Source organism: Echinops telfairi, unplaced genomic scaffold (assembly GCF_000313985.2).
Source record: "Echinops telfairi isolate 266 unplaced genomic scaffold, ASM31398v2 ScPeMD7_655;HRSCAF=1070, whole genome shotgun sequence".
Classification (NCBI taxonomy): domain Eukaryota; kingdom Metazoa; phylum Chordata; class Mammalia; order Afrosoricida; family Tenrecidae; genus Echinops; species Echinops telfairi.
Genome location: NW_022104553.1, coordinates 16,301,524 through 16,314,288, shown reverse-complemented (window position 1 = coordinate 16,314,288; position 12,765 = coordinate 16,301,524). Strand labels below are relative to the sequence as shown.

Here is a 12,765-nt window from a genome sequence, read left to right as displayed (position 1 = left end):
TGGATTGAAGTGTCTCTGTATTTCTACCACTCACAAAGCAATCGGCAGAAGCAATGTCACATTGCAGATGAAGGGACTCGTCTCAGCCAGGCCTCAAAGAATGGATATGCAAATAGTCGGTTTGCACGTGAATAAAACAGTTTATCAGAATAACAGATCTTTCACGTAACTGGATTACTGAAAAAATAAGTATTAAATAAGCTGATTTCTTTTCCTGAGTAGTTTTGGGATTGCTAGCTAGATGCTTAACTTCCTCCCACCCCTATTTTAAATGCCATAAGTCTTACATCATCAGTCTAATTCCATTAGGAATAACAAGGGAGCTTACTTTCTACTTTTTGTTTGATCCTTTCACTTTTTTAATTGTCTTTTCCTCCTTTGAATGTAAACAATTCATCTCAGTAAAACTTATTTAAAATGACTTCTTAGAACTGTTGGGAACCTAACAGTTTTTCTTATCAAACATCATACAGATGGCTAGATAGCTATGATGAGAAGTCACCACCTTACCCTGTACACACATTCCTCACTCACTAACAGGGAATCAGAGCAGGTCATTATACACATATCAGCCTTATGAAAAGATGGATGACATCAGATCACATTGTAAATGACTCCATCACTACATACCTGCTGACCACTTAGAAACCTGACTCTATCACGTTGATACATAGCATTAACTATCCCAGTCAACATTATTCTCACTTCATTACTGCCACATGTACATTGTTAATGTGCAAAATAGTCAGAATTTTTACTATTGTCAAAAATGCCAGACAGCATTATCACTGAGAGTAGGTGTATAATCATGGAAGCTAATGTTAATCCTACAGTATAGGATAGCCTCACCACCCATCTTTAGGACAATGACAAATTCTCCAAATTGAAACAAACAAACAAAAAACCTTTATTATCTCCCAGGCTTGGGATGCTACTGCATTTTAAATTTCTCAGTTGACTTTGGCTGAGATGATCAGCTCTTCTTTGTATACCACAGTATCTTGTTATTTTATATCAATGTTTATTGAGCTATTTCACATTAGGCACTCTGCTGAACAATTTACATGCATTCTTTCATTAAATTCTCCCAACTTGTGAGGTAGTACTATTAATACCATAGTACAAATAAAAAGACTGATAGTTACAAAGGACATTCCCCAAAAGGAGAACACAGTTTTACAGTAAGAACTGAAACTCTGGCCTATTTAATGCTGCAATCTGAGTTCTTAATTCTGGTGAAGTATGCAAAACAACAACAAAGCTCACTGCCATAAATCAGTTCCAACTCCAGAGAATAATTATTGATAATATAAGACTTTTGGGGGTAGAGAGGGAAGACTTTGGGAAGTAGATTGGAACAAGGTAGGATAGACCTCAGGCTATTTTTAGGGTAGTGTGTTTTTAACTTAAGAACTGGAGGATGCCACTGGAGATTTCAATGACGGACAGAAGGCATAGCTAAACTTTTATTTATAGAAACAGAATTTTTTGTGATAAGAGTTGTATGAGCCCCTAATAAAATGATTTTTTAAAAAGAAACAGAATTTTGGCTGCAGTTTGGACAATGGTGGATACAGGGAGAGCAATTAGAAAGCTACTTCCACAGCACACATCAAATAGATTGTATATTAGACAAGAGTGATCAAATGGGAATGCATGAAAGGGATCAAATTCCAGACATATTTAGGAGATATAACCTATAGGTCTTGGCAACTGATTGGTTGTGGATGAAGGAAAAGCCAAGAATGGCTCCAAAGTATGAATTCTTTCATGATGAGCAAGGTGTGCACGCTGCCTGAAGGACTTCCTGCAATCCTTACATTCATAGGGTTTCTCTCCAGTATGGATTCTCTGGTGCAGAGTAAGAGACCCACTATAGCTAAAGGCTTTCCCACAAATGCTACATTCATAAGGTTTCTCTCCAGTATGAATCCTCTGATGTTGAGCAAGGCCTGCATTCTGGCTAAATGTTTTCCTACATTCCTTACACATGTAGGGTTTCTCTCCAGTATGACTTCTCTGATGTTGTGCAAGTGATGAACTGTTGGTAAAGGCTTTCCCACATTGAATACATTCATAAGGTTTCTCTCCAGTATGGACCCTCTGATGTTGATCAAGGTATGCAATTTGGCTGAAGGCTTTCCTACATACTTTACATTCATAAGGTTTTTCCCCAGTATGGACTCTCTGGTGTTGAGCAAGGTGTGCGTATTGGCTGAAGGCTTTTCTACATTCCTTGCATTCATAGGGCCTCTCTCCAGTATGAATTCTCTGATGTACAATTAAGTACCCACGATAGCTAAAGGCTTTCCCACACACATTGCACACATAAGGCTTCTCTCCTGTGTGGATTCTCTGATGCTGAGCGAGAAAGGAACCATTGCTGAAGGCCTTCCCACATTCAATGCATTCAAACGGTCTCTCTCCAGTGTGAACTCTCTGGTGTTGAGTCAGGTGTGCATTCTGGCTGAAGGCTTTCCTGCATTCTTTACATTGGTAAGGTTTCTCTCCAGTGTGAACTCTCTGGTGTTGAGCAAGGTGTGCATTCTGGCTGAAGGCTTTCCTGCATTCCTTACATTCATAAGGTTTCTCCCCAGTGTGTATTCGCTTATGCTGAGCTAGGTTTGCACTTTGACTGAAGGTTTTCCCACATTCAATACATGCATAGGGCTTCTCTCCAGTATGAATTCGCTGATGGAGAGTAAGGGATGAGCTCTGATGAAAGACTTTCTCACATTCACTACATTTCAAAAGTTTCTTTTCTATATAGGTTTTCTTGGGTGTCATTTCAACAGATCCTTTCCGGCAGTTTTTCTTTTGTGGGTCATGCTGATGTACTCCTTTGGTCTTGGGGGGACTGCTTTGTTGTGTATCTTGGTGGAAAGTTTGCCAAGATTTATTGTATTTACTACTTTGTTCTTCAGCATGGATTTCTTTATGAGTAATAACCAGTTGACTTGAATGTGTCTCCTGATTTCCCAGCTGGCTCTTAAAATAGCCTTGGTTTTCACATTTGTCTCTCAAACTGACAGAGTCGAGGCCATAACTGAGATGACTTCTTCCTGTTGTCATCACTGTAGCTGGTCCTTCAAATACTTCATACGTAGTAGGCTTGAATGAACATTCACTGTTCTCAAATGAATACTCCCAATCTAAAAGATATGAAAATAAGCATCTTTTGTATTTATGTCTTAAAAAAGAAACTTCTAGAACAAAATAGGTGAATAAGATACATATGAAACTCAAGGACTTAAAAACTTTTAAATACATACAGTCATGAAATTTATAAAGTATGAGAGCATAAAGAATGAGAACTTAAAAAAGTGAATTAAGGAAATGAAGTAATCATATGTAATCAGTAAAGTAAATATCAGAGAAAATAACAATTAAAAATATAACAAATTAAAGAAGTCATATGAAATTATGATCATCATTTTATGTCTAAATTAACATAACAGTTTCCAAATGCCCTCTCTCTCGTCTCTGGCTATCCCACATTCCAATAGATTACTTACTGGTTTGTTTGTTTGTATAAATAATTTAGTGTCTAAAAGAATTAATCAAAAAAAGAAAGTGCTCAGAGCAGAAAAAAAAAAAAAGAATTAATCAATCAAAAAAGGAAACAGTGACTAGAGAGGAGGGTGATCATCGCAGTGTCTGAGTTTTTTAAATAATGGAGTAACTTAAGCAAATATACGAGGCAAGGACAAAGAGAAGCTGTAGATTTGGATGCAGAAAACGGGAATATGGGTTATATACAAGGAGAATAAGTCGATGGGGGAGAGGCCCAAACACAAGACACCTCTATGTTTACCTAAGGCCTTAAGCCTTAGGGGAAAACTACCCAGGATATAACCCTGATGAATTAGAACCTTTGAGAAGAGCTGAGTTTTTACTGGCAGTGGTTCCTATGTTCCTGGTTCTCTCTCACTCACCAGGGCATGTGACTCTTATATCCTTTGTCTTCACCATCCAGGGCTCTTTTCCTTGTTCCAATAATGAGATCACATCTGGCTTAGAAACAGGAGTTCCTGTTTAGAAGAAATAAAAGAGGAATTAACCAAAGATCATAATATTAAATACACCATGGCTTGTTGGAAATACAACCAGAATGTTCCTTAGAAATGAAAATGGTGAGATTTTGTCTCATATACTTTAGAGATGTTATCAGGAGGGACCCACCCCTGAAGAAGGGCATCATGTTTAGCAAAGCAGACAGTAAGCAACAACTCTGAAGGAGATGGAATTACTGCAATGATGTAAGTTTTATTGTGCCAACCTGGCCAATAGGAACATGTAGAATTAATCAGGTTGCAGTTTGATAGGAGGGCAGAGAGATCAAGGGCTCTGCAGGGCTTGCCCCCCTGCATCTTGATCTGCTGGATGGTGCTGTTGCTTTAGATAGTTCTCTGCCTCAACCTGTGAGCTACACTACCTGTGGGCAAAGCCAACCCAGAGATCATACCCCTAGAGCTAGAGGCTCCTTAGAGACCTGCTGCGCCACACTGCTGGTGGGGCTTCACTTGAGTTTGAGGCTGGTGGATCCTGTCGCCTTTTGTTGCTTGCACTTGATAACCCATCAGGGCCTGCTTTGCTAAGCTCCCGAGCTACTGACTGTTGCTGACCCACCCTGCTGTTTGCTGCCTGTGGGCAGACTCTGCCTGCCTTGCTTGAGGGAGGACTCCACTGTCTGCTTCCTTGACCCTGGACCCAGCGGCCCATGCGAGTTGAAGAACTTCCAGTATATTAGTTGTTCCACGGAAGTGAGCTGAACTGAACCCTCTGTGGACTAATTAGGTGTTATATTCCTTCTCGCTGTATAAACCTATCCTCATATAGATTTAATCCTAAGTGTCCTTGTTTTCTCTACAGAACCCTGCCTAACACAAATGGGCTCAAACACAGCAACAATTGTGAGGATGGGGAGGACCAGACAATGCTTTGTCCTGCAGTACATAAGGTTGCTATGACTAGGAACCACCTTGATGGCACAAAACAACAGGAACAACAACATAGATCAGGACAAGTTCTTTGTTCATAAGGAAGGCAGGAACATTATAGGACGGAATAAAGAATAATAAACATATAAATAACATGTGAAGAACAGGGGAAATAAAGTTACAAGAATAGTCTGAATGATGAGCATAACGAATGTACAAATGTGCTTTATACAATTGATGTATGTATGGATTGTGTTAAGAGTTGTATGAGCCCACAAAAAAATGATTAAAAAAAAAAAGAATAGTCTAATGAAGCTACCAATTCTAGAAATCATCTTGGAGGCCCAAGAAGAAAAATTTAATGAAACACATCAGAGGCTTTCAAATACTCACGATGGAAAGCATTCCTAAATTACAGGGAGATCTTACCCAGTGACAACAGGCTCTTATAATTCTCCAGCATCACCTTCCTATACAAATTCCTCTGAGCAGGGTTCAGCCATTCCCATTCCTCTTGAGAGAAATCTACAGCCACATCCCCAAATGTCACCAAATCCTGAAATAAAAGAAACATTCCTGCTTAGCCACTGTTCACACCTTCACACAGGCTTAGGCTGAAGAATTAAACTGGCTAAACTTCTGGAGAGAAATAGTGCACAGAGAGACATTTTCTGGCAGTATCTTGAGTTCTGAATGACCCATGCCAAGTAAATTGATGGACAGCTTCTTTGTGTTTCATTTTGTTGGTCTGTCAGGAAAAAGAAAATGCACAACTTCAGACACAGTCCCTATCCATGAAGAATATACAGCCCTGTAGAAGAGAAAAGAGAACACACACAAGACTGGGCAACAACCAACGATTACAATCAAGGGTAAAATGACGTTGTTCGTACTGAAGACTAGAGCATTTTGCAATCTGGATAAATCAGGATGGACCAGGGTTGCAACAAAAGCTTTCAGAAAAGAGACAAGGGCAGAATTGAGGTTTAAAAGATGGTGTGTGCTCTAAATTAGCATGTTTCAAACTGTACAGTGAAACAGTCAATGTTCCAAAGGTATTAACATATGATAAATACATTTTACCTTTTCGATTCTTTATCTTCTAAAATTAAGTATCTATGTAATGAAAATAATAAACATGTTCTATAGTGCTTTTGTAAAAATATGACTTAAATACTCATTGCCACTGAGTCAATGCTGATTCATAGCGACCCTACAGGACAAGCTAGAACTGCACCTGTGAATTTCCAAGACTGTAACTCTTTTTTTTTTAAATCATTTCATTGGGGGCTCATATAACTTATCACAATTCATACATACAGCAATTGTGCAAAGCACATTTGAACATTCATTGCCCTCATCATTCTCAAAATATATGCTCTACACCTAAGCCCCTGGCATCAGCTCCTCATTTTCCCCCTCCTTCCCGCTCCCCCCTCCCTCATGAACTCTTGATAATTTATAAATTACTATTTTGTCATATCTTACCCTGTCTGACATCTCCCTTCACCCACTTTTCTGTTGCCCATCCCCCAGGAAGGAGGTCACATATAGATCCTTGTCATCAGTTCCCCCTTTCCAACCCAGCCTCCCTCTACCCTCCCAGTATCGCCACTCACACCACACTGGTCCTGAAGGGATCATCCACCCTGAATTCCCTGTGTTTCCAGTTCCTATCTGTACCAGTGTACATCCTCTGGTCTAGCCAGATTTGTAAGGTAGAATTGGGATCACGATGGGGGGGGGGGGGGCATTTAGGAACTAGAGGAAAGTTGTATGTTTCAACTGTAATGCTTTATGAAAGTAGAAAGCCACATTTTGCCCCATGGAGTGGCTGGGGTTTCAAATGCTGACCTTGCAGGTTGCAGCCCAATGCATAACCACACCACCCAGGCTGCTATACAAATGTACTCTGTAACAGGACACAGACCAAAAGGGATACTGAATGGTCTAAATTCGGAAACGCTAGTGTCAGGGTTATATCCTTTCACTATTACTTATTCGATCTGTAGGCCATCATCCAAGAAGTTGGATTATATGAAGAACAAGGCATCAAGATCAGAAGAAGGCTCATTAGCAACCTGCGACGACACAATCCTGCCTGCTGAAAACAGAGGGCTTGAAGCACCAACTGAGGAAAATCAAAGGCTACAGTCCTCAGTACAGGTTTCATGCCAACATAAAGCGAACACAAATCCTCACAACTGGACCCAAAAGCAACATCATGATAGAGGAAAAAGTGAAGTTGCAAAGGATTTCATTGTACTTGGATGTATAGTCAACACCCAAGGAATCGACAGTCAGGAAGTCAAGCAAGGTACTGCACTGGGTAAACCTGCTGCCAAAGAGCTTAAATTGTTAAAAAGCAAAAATGTCACTAAGCTGTGCCTCAGAAAGCCGTGGTGTTTTCAACGATTCAACAACACTGCACGTAGCACGGAGCACCGGAAGAACAAGCAAATCTAGTTTAGAAGAAGTTCAGCCACAGTGCTCTTGGGGCAGAAGATGACAAGACTTCCTTCATTTCACATAGTGTGGACATGTCACCAGGAGGAACCAGTCCTTAGAGAAGAACATCATGCAGGTTTCACTTTAGAGTCTTATATGACATGGACTGGAACAAATAACGTTAACATTTTTGAGAAATGTTTTTGTATTTGATTGTGTTAGTCTGGGCTGCTGACTAGATAAATAAGCCCAGGGACACTCATGTGTGTGTAAAAGAGAGTTTTATACCCAAGAGAAATTGTATATTAAGAAAACATCCTGGCCCAGTTCAGATTAAGTCCATAAATTCGATATTAGCCCTTATGTCCGATACTAGTCCATAAATACTTCTAGACTCACGCAGCACATGCAATCATTCCAAAAGCAGGAAGATCATAGGCCAGTGGGTGAAAAGTCTTGTGGAAGCATCTCAGTGCTGGCATGGTTTTCCACCTGGCTCCTCCACTCTGACTGCCATCAGCATAGCTCCGTGTGACTTGTCAATGTGAAGCAGAGAGAGTGTGTCCCAGAAACCTCATGTTAAGGCCAGTCCACAAAGAGGGATCAATCAGGATGTGACCTGATTGACAAGCTGGACTCCACCCCTTCATTCTTTGACAAAGTTGGTATAATGTGAAAGTGTGTAACTACCACAGTGATATATCCACTTACTAAAACAATCCCAATCAGAGCCCATCAGGGTTTCCTAGGCTGAAATCTTTAGTGGGAGGGAGCAAATCGCCATATCTTTTCTCCCATGATGGACAGTTACATAATCTCCTGTCAACATGAGTGAAGGGGTGGAGGTTAGCCTGTCAATCAGGTCACAGCTTGATGACCTCATTTGGAGGCACAACGGAGATAAATAGCTCACTGGAGGCCAGACCCAGTATCCCTGCCTTCCCTTTTCTGCAGTTGAGACATTCAGAGAGCTGGAGGAGACACATGGAGACCCGCGCCAGCATTGAGATGCTTCCATTCCCACTGGATTCACAAAACCTTCTCCCACTGGCCTGTGCTCTTCCTGCATTCGGATCATTGTGTGTGCTGCTGAGTCTTGAGTTAGTCTGGGTAGACTAGATAAACAAAATTCATAAGCACTCATATTTTATAAGAGAACATTTTATATAAAGGGTAATTGTATGTTAAGCATCCCAACCCAGCCCAGTCCAAGCCCGTAAGTCCGACATTAGCCCATATGTCCGACATCAATCTACAAAGTCCTCCTCGAACTCACAAAACACACACAATGACACCAAATGCAGAATCAGTGAGCGTGTAAGCATCTCCGCACTGGCAGGGGTCTCCACCCAGCTGCTCCAGCACCCAGGGCTGCATCAGGGTACATCCATGTGGCTTCTCCTCAGGGATTTCTCGCAGGAAGTGAGCCTTGCCAGCTGAGGCAGAGAACTAGCTAAGGCAGCTGCAACTGGTCCAAACATCAGAGAACAAGACCAGAGATGGGGGCCATTGTAAGCCCACTTGCCTCAAGCCATTAATTTGATCTTTAGATGGGTTTAGGATACACCTGGAAGGAAAGCTTCAAAGTGATTAGGCCCGTCCAGTGCTTTGGAGTACTCAGGACATTAGAAGGTGAAGAAACATGCCTAAGGGCTGTTGACAGATTGAAATTTAAAAAAAAGGAACTCTTTGGATTTGAGGTTTGAACTCTAGTGGTCTTTGTCAGAAGTTGGAGAAAAACCTGGAACCATGAAGAAAACTCTCTTATACACATGAGTTTCTGTGGATTTTTTTCTCTAGTCTAACCAGACTAACACAACCCTAAAGAGGAATTTATGAACTAGTACTGAATACATGGGCTAATATTGGGCTTATGGACTTGATCTGGACTGGGCAGGGATGTTTTCTCAATATACAAGTGCTCTTTTGCATAAAGCTCTTTCTTATACCCATATGAGTGTCTATGAATTTGTTTCTCTAGTCAACCCGGACTAACACACACGGAACACCGGTTAGGTTCACAGCATCAACCTTTTGGTTAGCAGCTAAGCATTTACCCAGTGCACCAACAGGTCCCCTTGATCTCCTATAAAAGTCAAATGGAAGCTAACCACTAGAGCAGTGGTTCTCAACCTGTGGGTCATGACCCCTTTAGGGGTCGAACGACCCTTTCACAGGGGTCACCCTATTCATAACAGTAGCAAAATTAGTTATGAAGTAGCAATGAAAATAATTTTATGGTTGGGGGTTCACCACAACATGAGGAACTGTATGAAAGGGTCGCGGCATTAGGAAGGTTGAGAACCGCTGCACTAGAGAGAGCTCTTGATATAAAGCTCTCTCTTACACATATCTGGATTTGCTCCTCTAACCAACCCAGCCTAACGCACCCTCTCACGTACAAATATTCTTGCTGCTGTGGGCCTTAGTCGATTCCTAGTCACAGTGACCCCACGTGACTGTGTAGAACTGCCCCACAAAGTTTCCTAGACTGGAATCTTTCCAGAAGCCAGATCACTAAGTCTTTCTGCCACAGAGCTGGTGGGTGTTTCATAACAACTGACCTTTCAACTGGCCATTCCCAATTGGGTTCCCATAGCACCACCAGGATTCCTTAAGCCTAGCAGAACAGGTCTTAAATCCATCTTTCTATGTCGACATGCCATACATTTTTATTGTGAGTCGCTGTTGTGGCATGGCATCTCGTTGATGTAGGTAGGCTCACAGCAACCTCGGGCAAAGCACAACTGCCGCACAGGGAGTGCAAAGCTGTAATCTTTATGGAAGTCAACTGTTAGTTTCTCCCAGGGAGCAGCTGGTGGGTTTGAACCACTGATCTCTTTCAAGTTAGCAGCCTAGCTCTGGCCTGCTGTAACAGCAGGGTATGATTGTGAGTAATAATAATGCTGCTTTTTTGGTGGGTTTTTTTTGCTTTTCACAAACCACTCTTTCTTCTCTCCTTTTTCCAAACCAATTGTCCCTCCCAGCCCTGATAGAGTAGACTCTATTGGGGAAGTCTTCCTGTTAAAAACAATGACAACGTAAATACTAGAATATAAGCCGATCCAAATATCCACCGAGGTGCTTAATTTTACCACAAAAACTGCATAAAAATGTGCTGAAAAACTCGGCTTATACTCGAGTATATACAGTAAGTGTTTTAATATAAACTGACTTCCTGAAAGCACAGCAGAGCAATCAACAGAGACAAGACTTGGGCTTGTCTGTAAGCGGAGCTCATCAGGGCTGGGAGACAAAAAACGTTACTTTTCCCTAAAGCAAGAAAAAGAAGAAATCACAAAGGCTCGTCAGAGTCAAACTGCGTACAACCAAAGACAAATGGAAAAATCTTAAAAGTGGCCTGAGAGTGGAGTTCAGGACGTGCGCTTTCATACCTGAGATCCAGCAGGTTATATGAATGAGCAAGAGACCTTGCCATTTACCGTGGTTACGACCACCAAGGCCGCCTCTCCGCTTGCTTTCCTTCCTCTCAGACTCAAGCGTGTGGGACAGCTCGAAGCTCACGGTCTGACCAGACACCTCCACCTCGATGGATCAAGTACTACCCAGTGAAGGTGGTCATTTCTCAAGGTGTCGATTTCTGCCTCCGCGTGACCCCTAACTCAACCGGGAGCCCCTAAGGAGCGCTGAACCATTTCCTCCATGAAGAGGAAATGCAGGCTACGGGGAGAGGGAGAGAGAGGAAGCCCACTGGGCTCCGAGGGGCCTTCTGTTTATAGGAATGAAGGAATGAGGGTCAGGTTAAGAAATGAATGGCATACTGTCAGGCGGAGATATCTGAAAGAGGAAACTGTTAAGAGAAAAGAATGCTCTCTTACCTCAGACATGGCTTTAAGGATGTAAGAATGTATGACAGCTCTTCTGTCCTCCCCCTTCAGGCTTCTCCCAGGGAGAAGGGCACTATCCTGGGAAGATGGAGCTGCAGAGGGTGAAAACGAAACACCATCAAGCGCCCGCCCTGCCCAGCAGCTCGGAGCCTCAGCAGCCCAGAACCCCTCGCGTCCTTCTCCCGGGTCCGTTAGACCATCAGAGGCGCCACTGCCTGCGTGGAGCAGAACTCTAAGGCACAACCGACATTTTCTGTGCACAAGTCACCTTGTGCATAATGATCCCCAACACCACCATCCACACTTCAGAGTGGCTCTGCCCAGTAGGGATGCGCCCCTCCTTTCACGTCTCAAGGCTCTTCCTAGGTGAACTAATCCTAGGTTCCACGGGAGTAAGTACACGAGCCAAAGTGGAAGCCAGGGCAGACTTGCCGGCCTTTCTACCAGATGGTGAAGGGATGCATGCCCCTACCCTTGCCACAAGGATGACACATAAGTGGAAGGAATCTTTAGATAGAGGAGCTGCTAGAAGGACCAGTGACGTCCAGGACACTGAACCAAACCAGTCAGGAGACATGCTCCTGGTCCTGGCTTATGACGAAATGCAGCCAAAAACCAGTCACATGAGTTTTTAATTGTTTAATCATTTTATTGGGAGCTCGTACAGATGCCATAACACTCTATAGTCCAATCACATCGGGCAGTTTTGTACAATTGCTACCACATTTTCTTTCTTCTTGAACTCCTTGATATCAGCTCCCCTTCATCCCTTCCCTCCCCCACCATACTCGCCAGGAACCTGTATTTTTTTTTCTATAATAGTTTTTCTTTTTTTTCCTGCCATACCTTACACAATCCAATATATCCATTCATATACAATTCGGTTTTTCAGTCCATCCAGTGGGGTTATACAGCCATCAGTGCTATCAGCTGCTTCCCATTCCTCCTCTCTTCCCATACCCTCCGGGAACCATTACTCCTGTTACTGTTTCTGAAGGGTTATCTAACTTGACTTTCATGTACCGAACCATCTTAAATGTAAAATAAACACACGGAAATCTAACATCACGGGACTTTTTAATTTCCTAAGAGAGAAAGAAAAAGGGAGACAGTATGTTGTCCCCTGAACCCCTTTAGCATGAGTTCTTCTGCACTTCACCCTGCTGCCTGGAGGAGTAAAGTGACTCCTTCAGAAGCAAGATAGCTCAGTGGTAAAACCACTGGGCTCAGCGACCAGAACATCTGTACCTAAAACACTCAATCCTCCACTCTTGAAGTCTGAGCTGTCTACGTACTACTTCAAACCCATTTCCTTGTCCATAAAATGGATTCTTCTCCCACGATCTTCGGGAGGGTTACGAGATAATCCACATAAAACATAATCCATGTACACATTCTTTGTATTTACAAAACATCAATCATTTATTTCCAGAGACATTTCTCCCAAAGATGATGGTGCTGTGTGGTAGAATATTACAGACCTGGATTCAGAGCTCAGCATGGCTACAGGAAAGGTAAACAAGGCACAC

The 12,765-nt window shown here is 42.4% G+C and overlaps 1 protein-coding gene across 1 annotated transcript; it reads right to left on the bottom strand.

Moving 5' to 3' along the window:
• Nucleotides 1-920: 920 nt before the first annotated feature.
• On the bottom strand, nucleotides 921-12,765 carry LOC101657988 (zinc finger protein 583-like). The gene is made up of 5 exons (XM_045292325.1): nucleotides 12,718-12,765; nucleotides 11,228-11,328; nucleotides 5,370-5,496; nucleotides 3,936-4,031; nucleotides 921-3,152 (listed from the first exon to the last, which is right to left on the bottom strand). The coding sequence occupies exons 2-5, from the start codon at nucleotides 11,234-11,236 to the stop codon at nucleotides 1,684-1,686; spliced, it is 1,701 nt and encodes a 566-aa protein (XP_045148260.1). The 5' UTR covers nucleotides 11,237-11,328; nucleotides 12,718-12,765; the 3' UTR covers nucleotides 921-1,683.

Coding starts and splice junctions, on each gene's coding strand:
- LOC101657988 (XM_045292325.1), bottom strand. Junction 4,032..5,369: donor TAAGAGCCTGTTGTCACTGG/GTAAGATCTCCC, acceptor TCTTCTAAACAG/GAACTCCTGTTTCTAAGCCA. Junction 3,153..3,935: donor TATAAGAGTCACATGCCCTG/GTGAGTGAGAGA, acceptor CATATCTTTTAG/ATTGGGAGTATTCATTTGAG.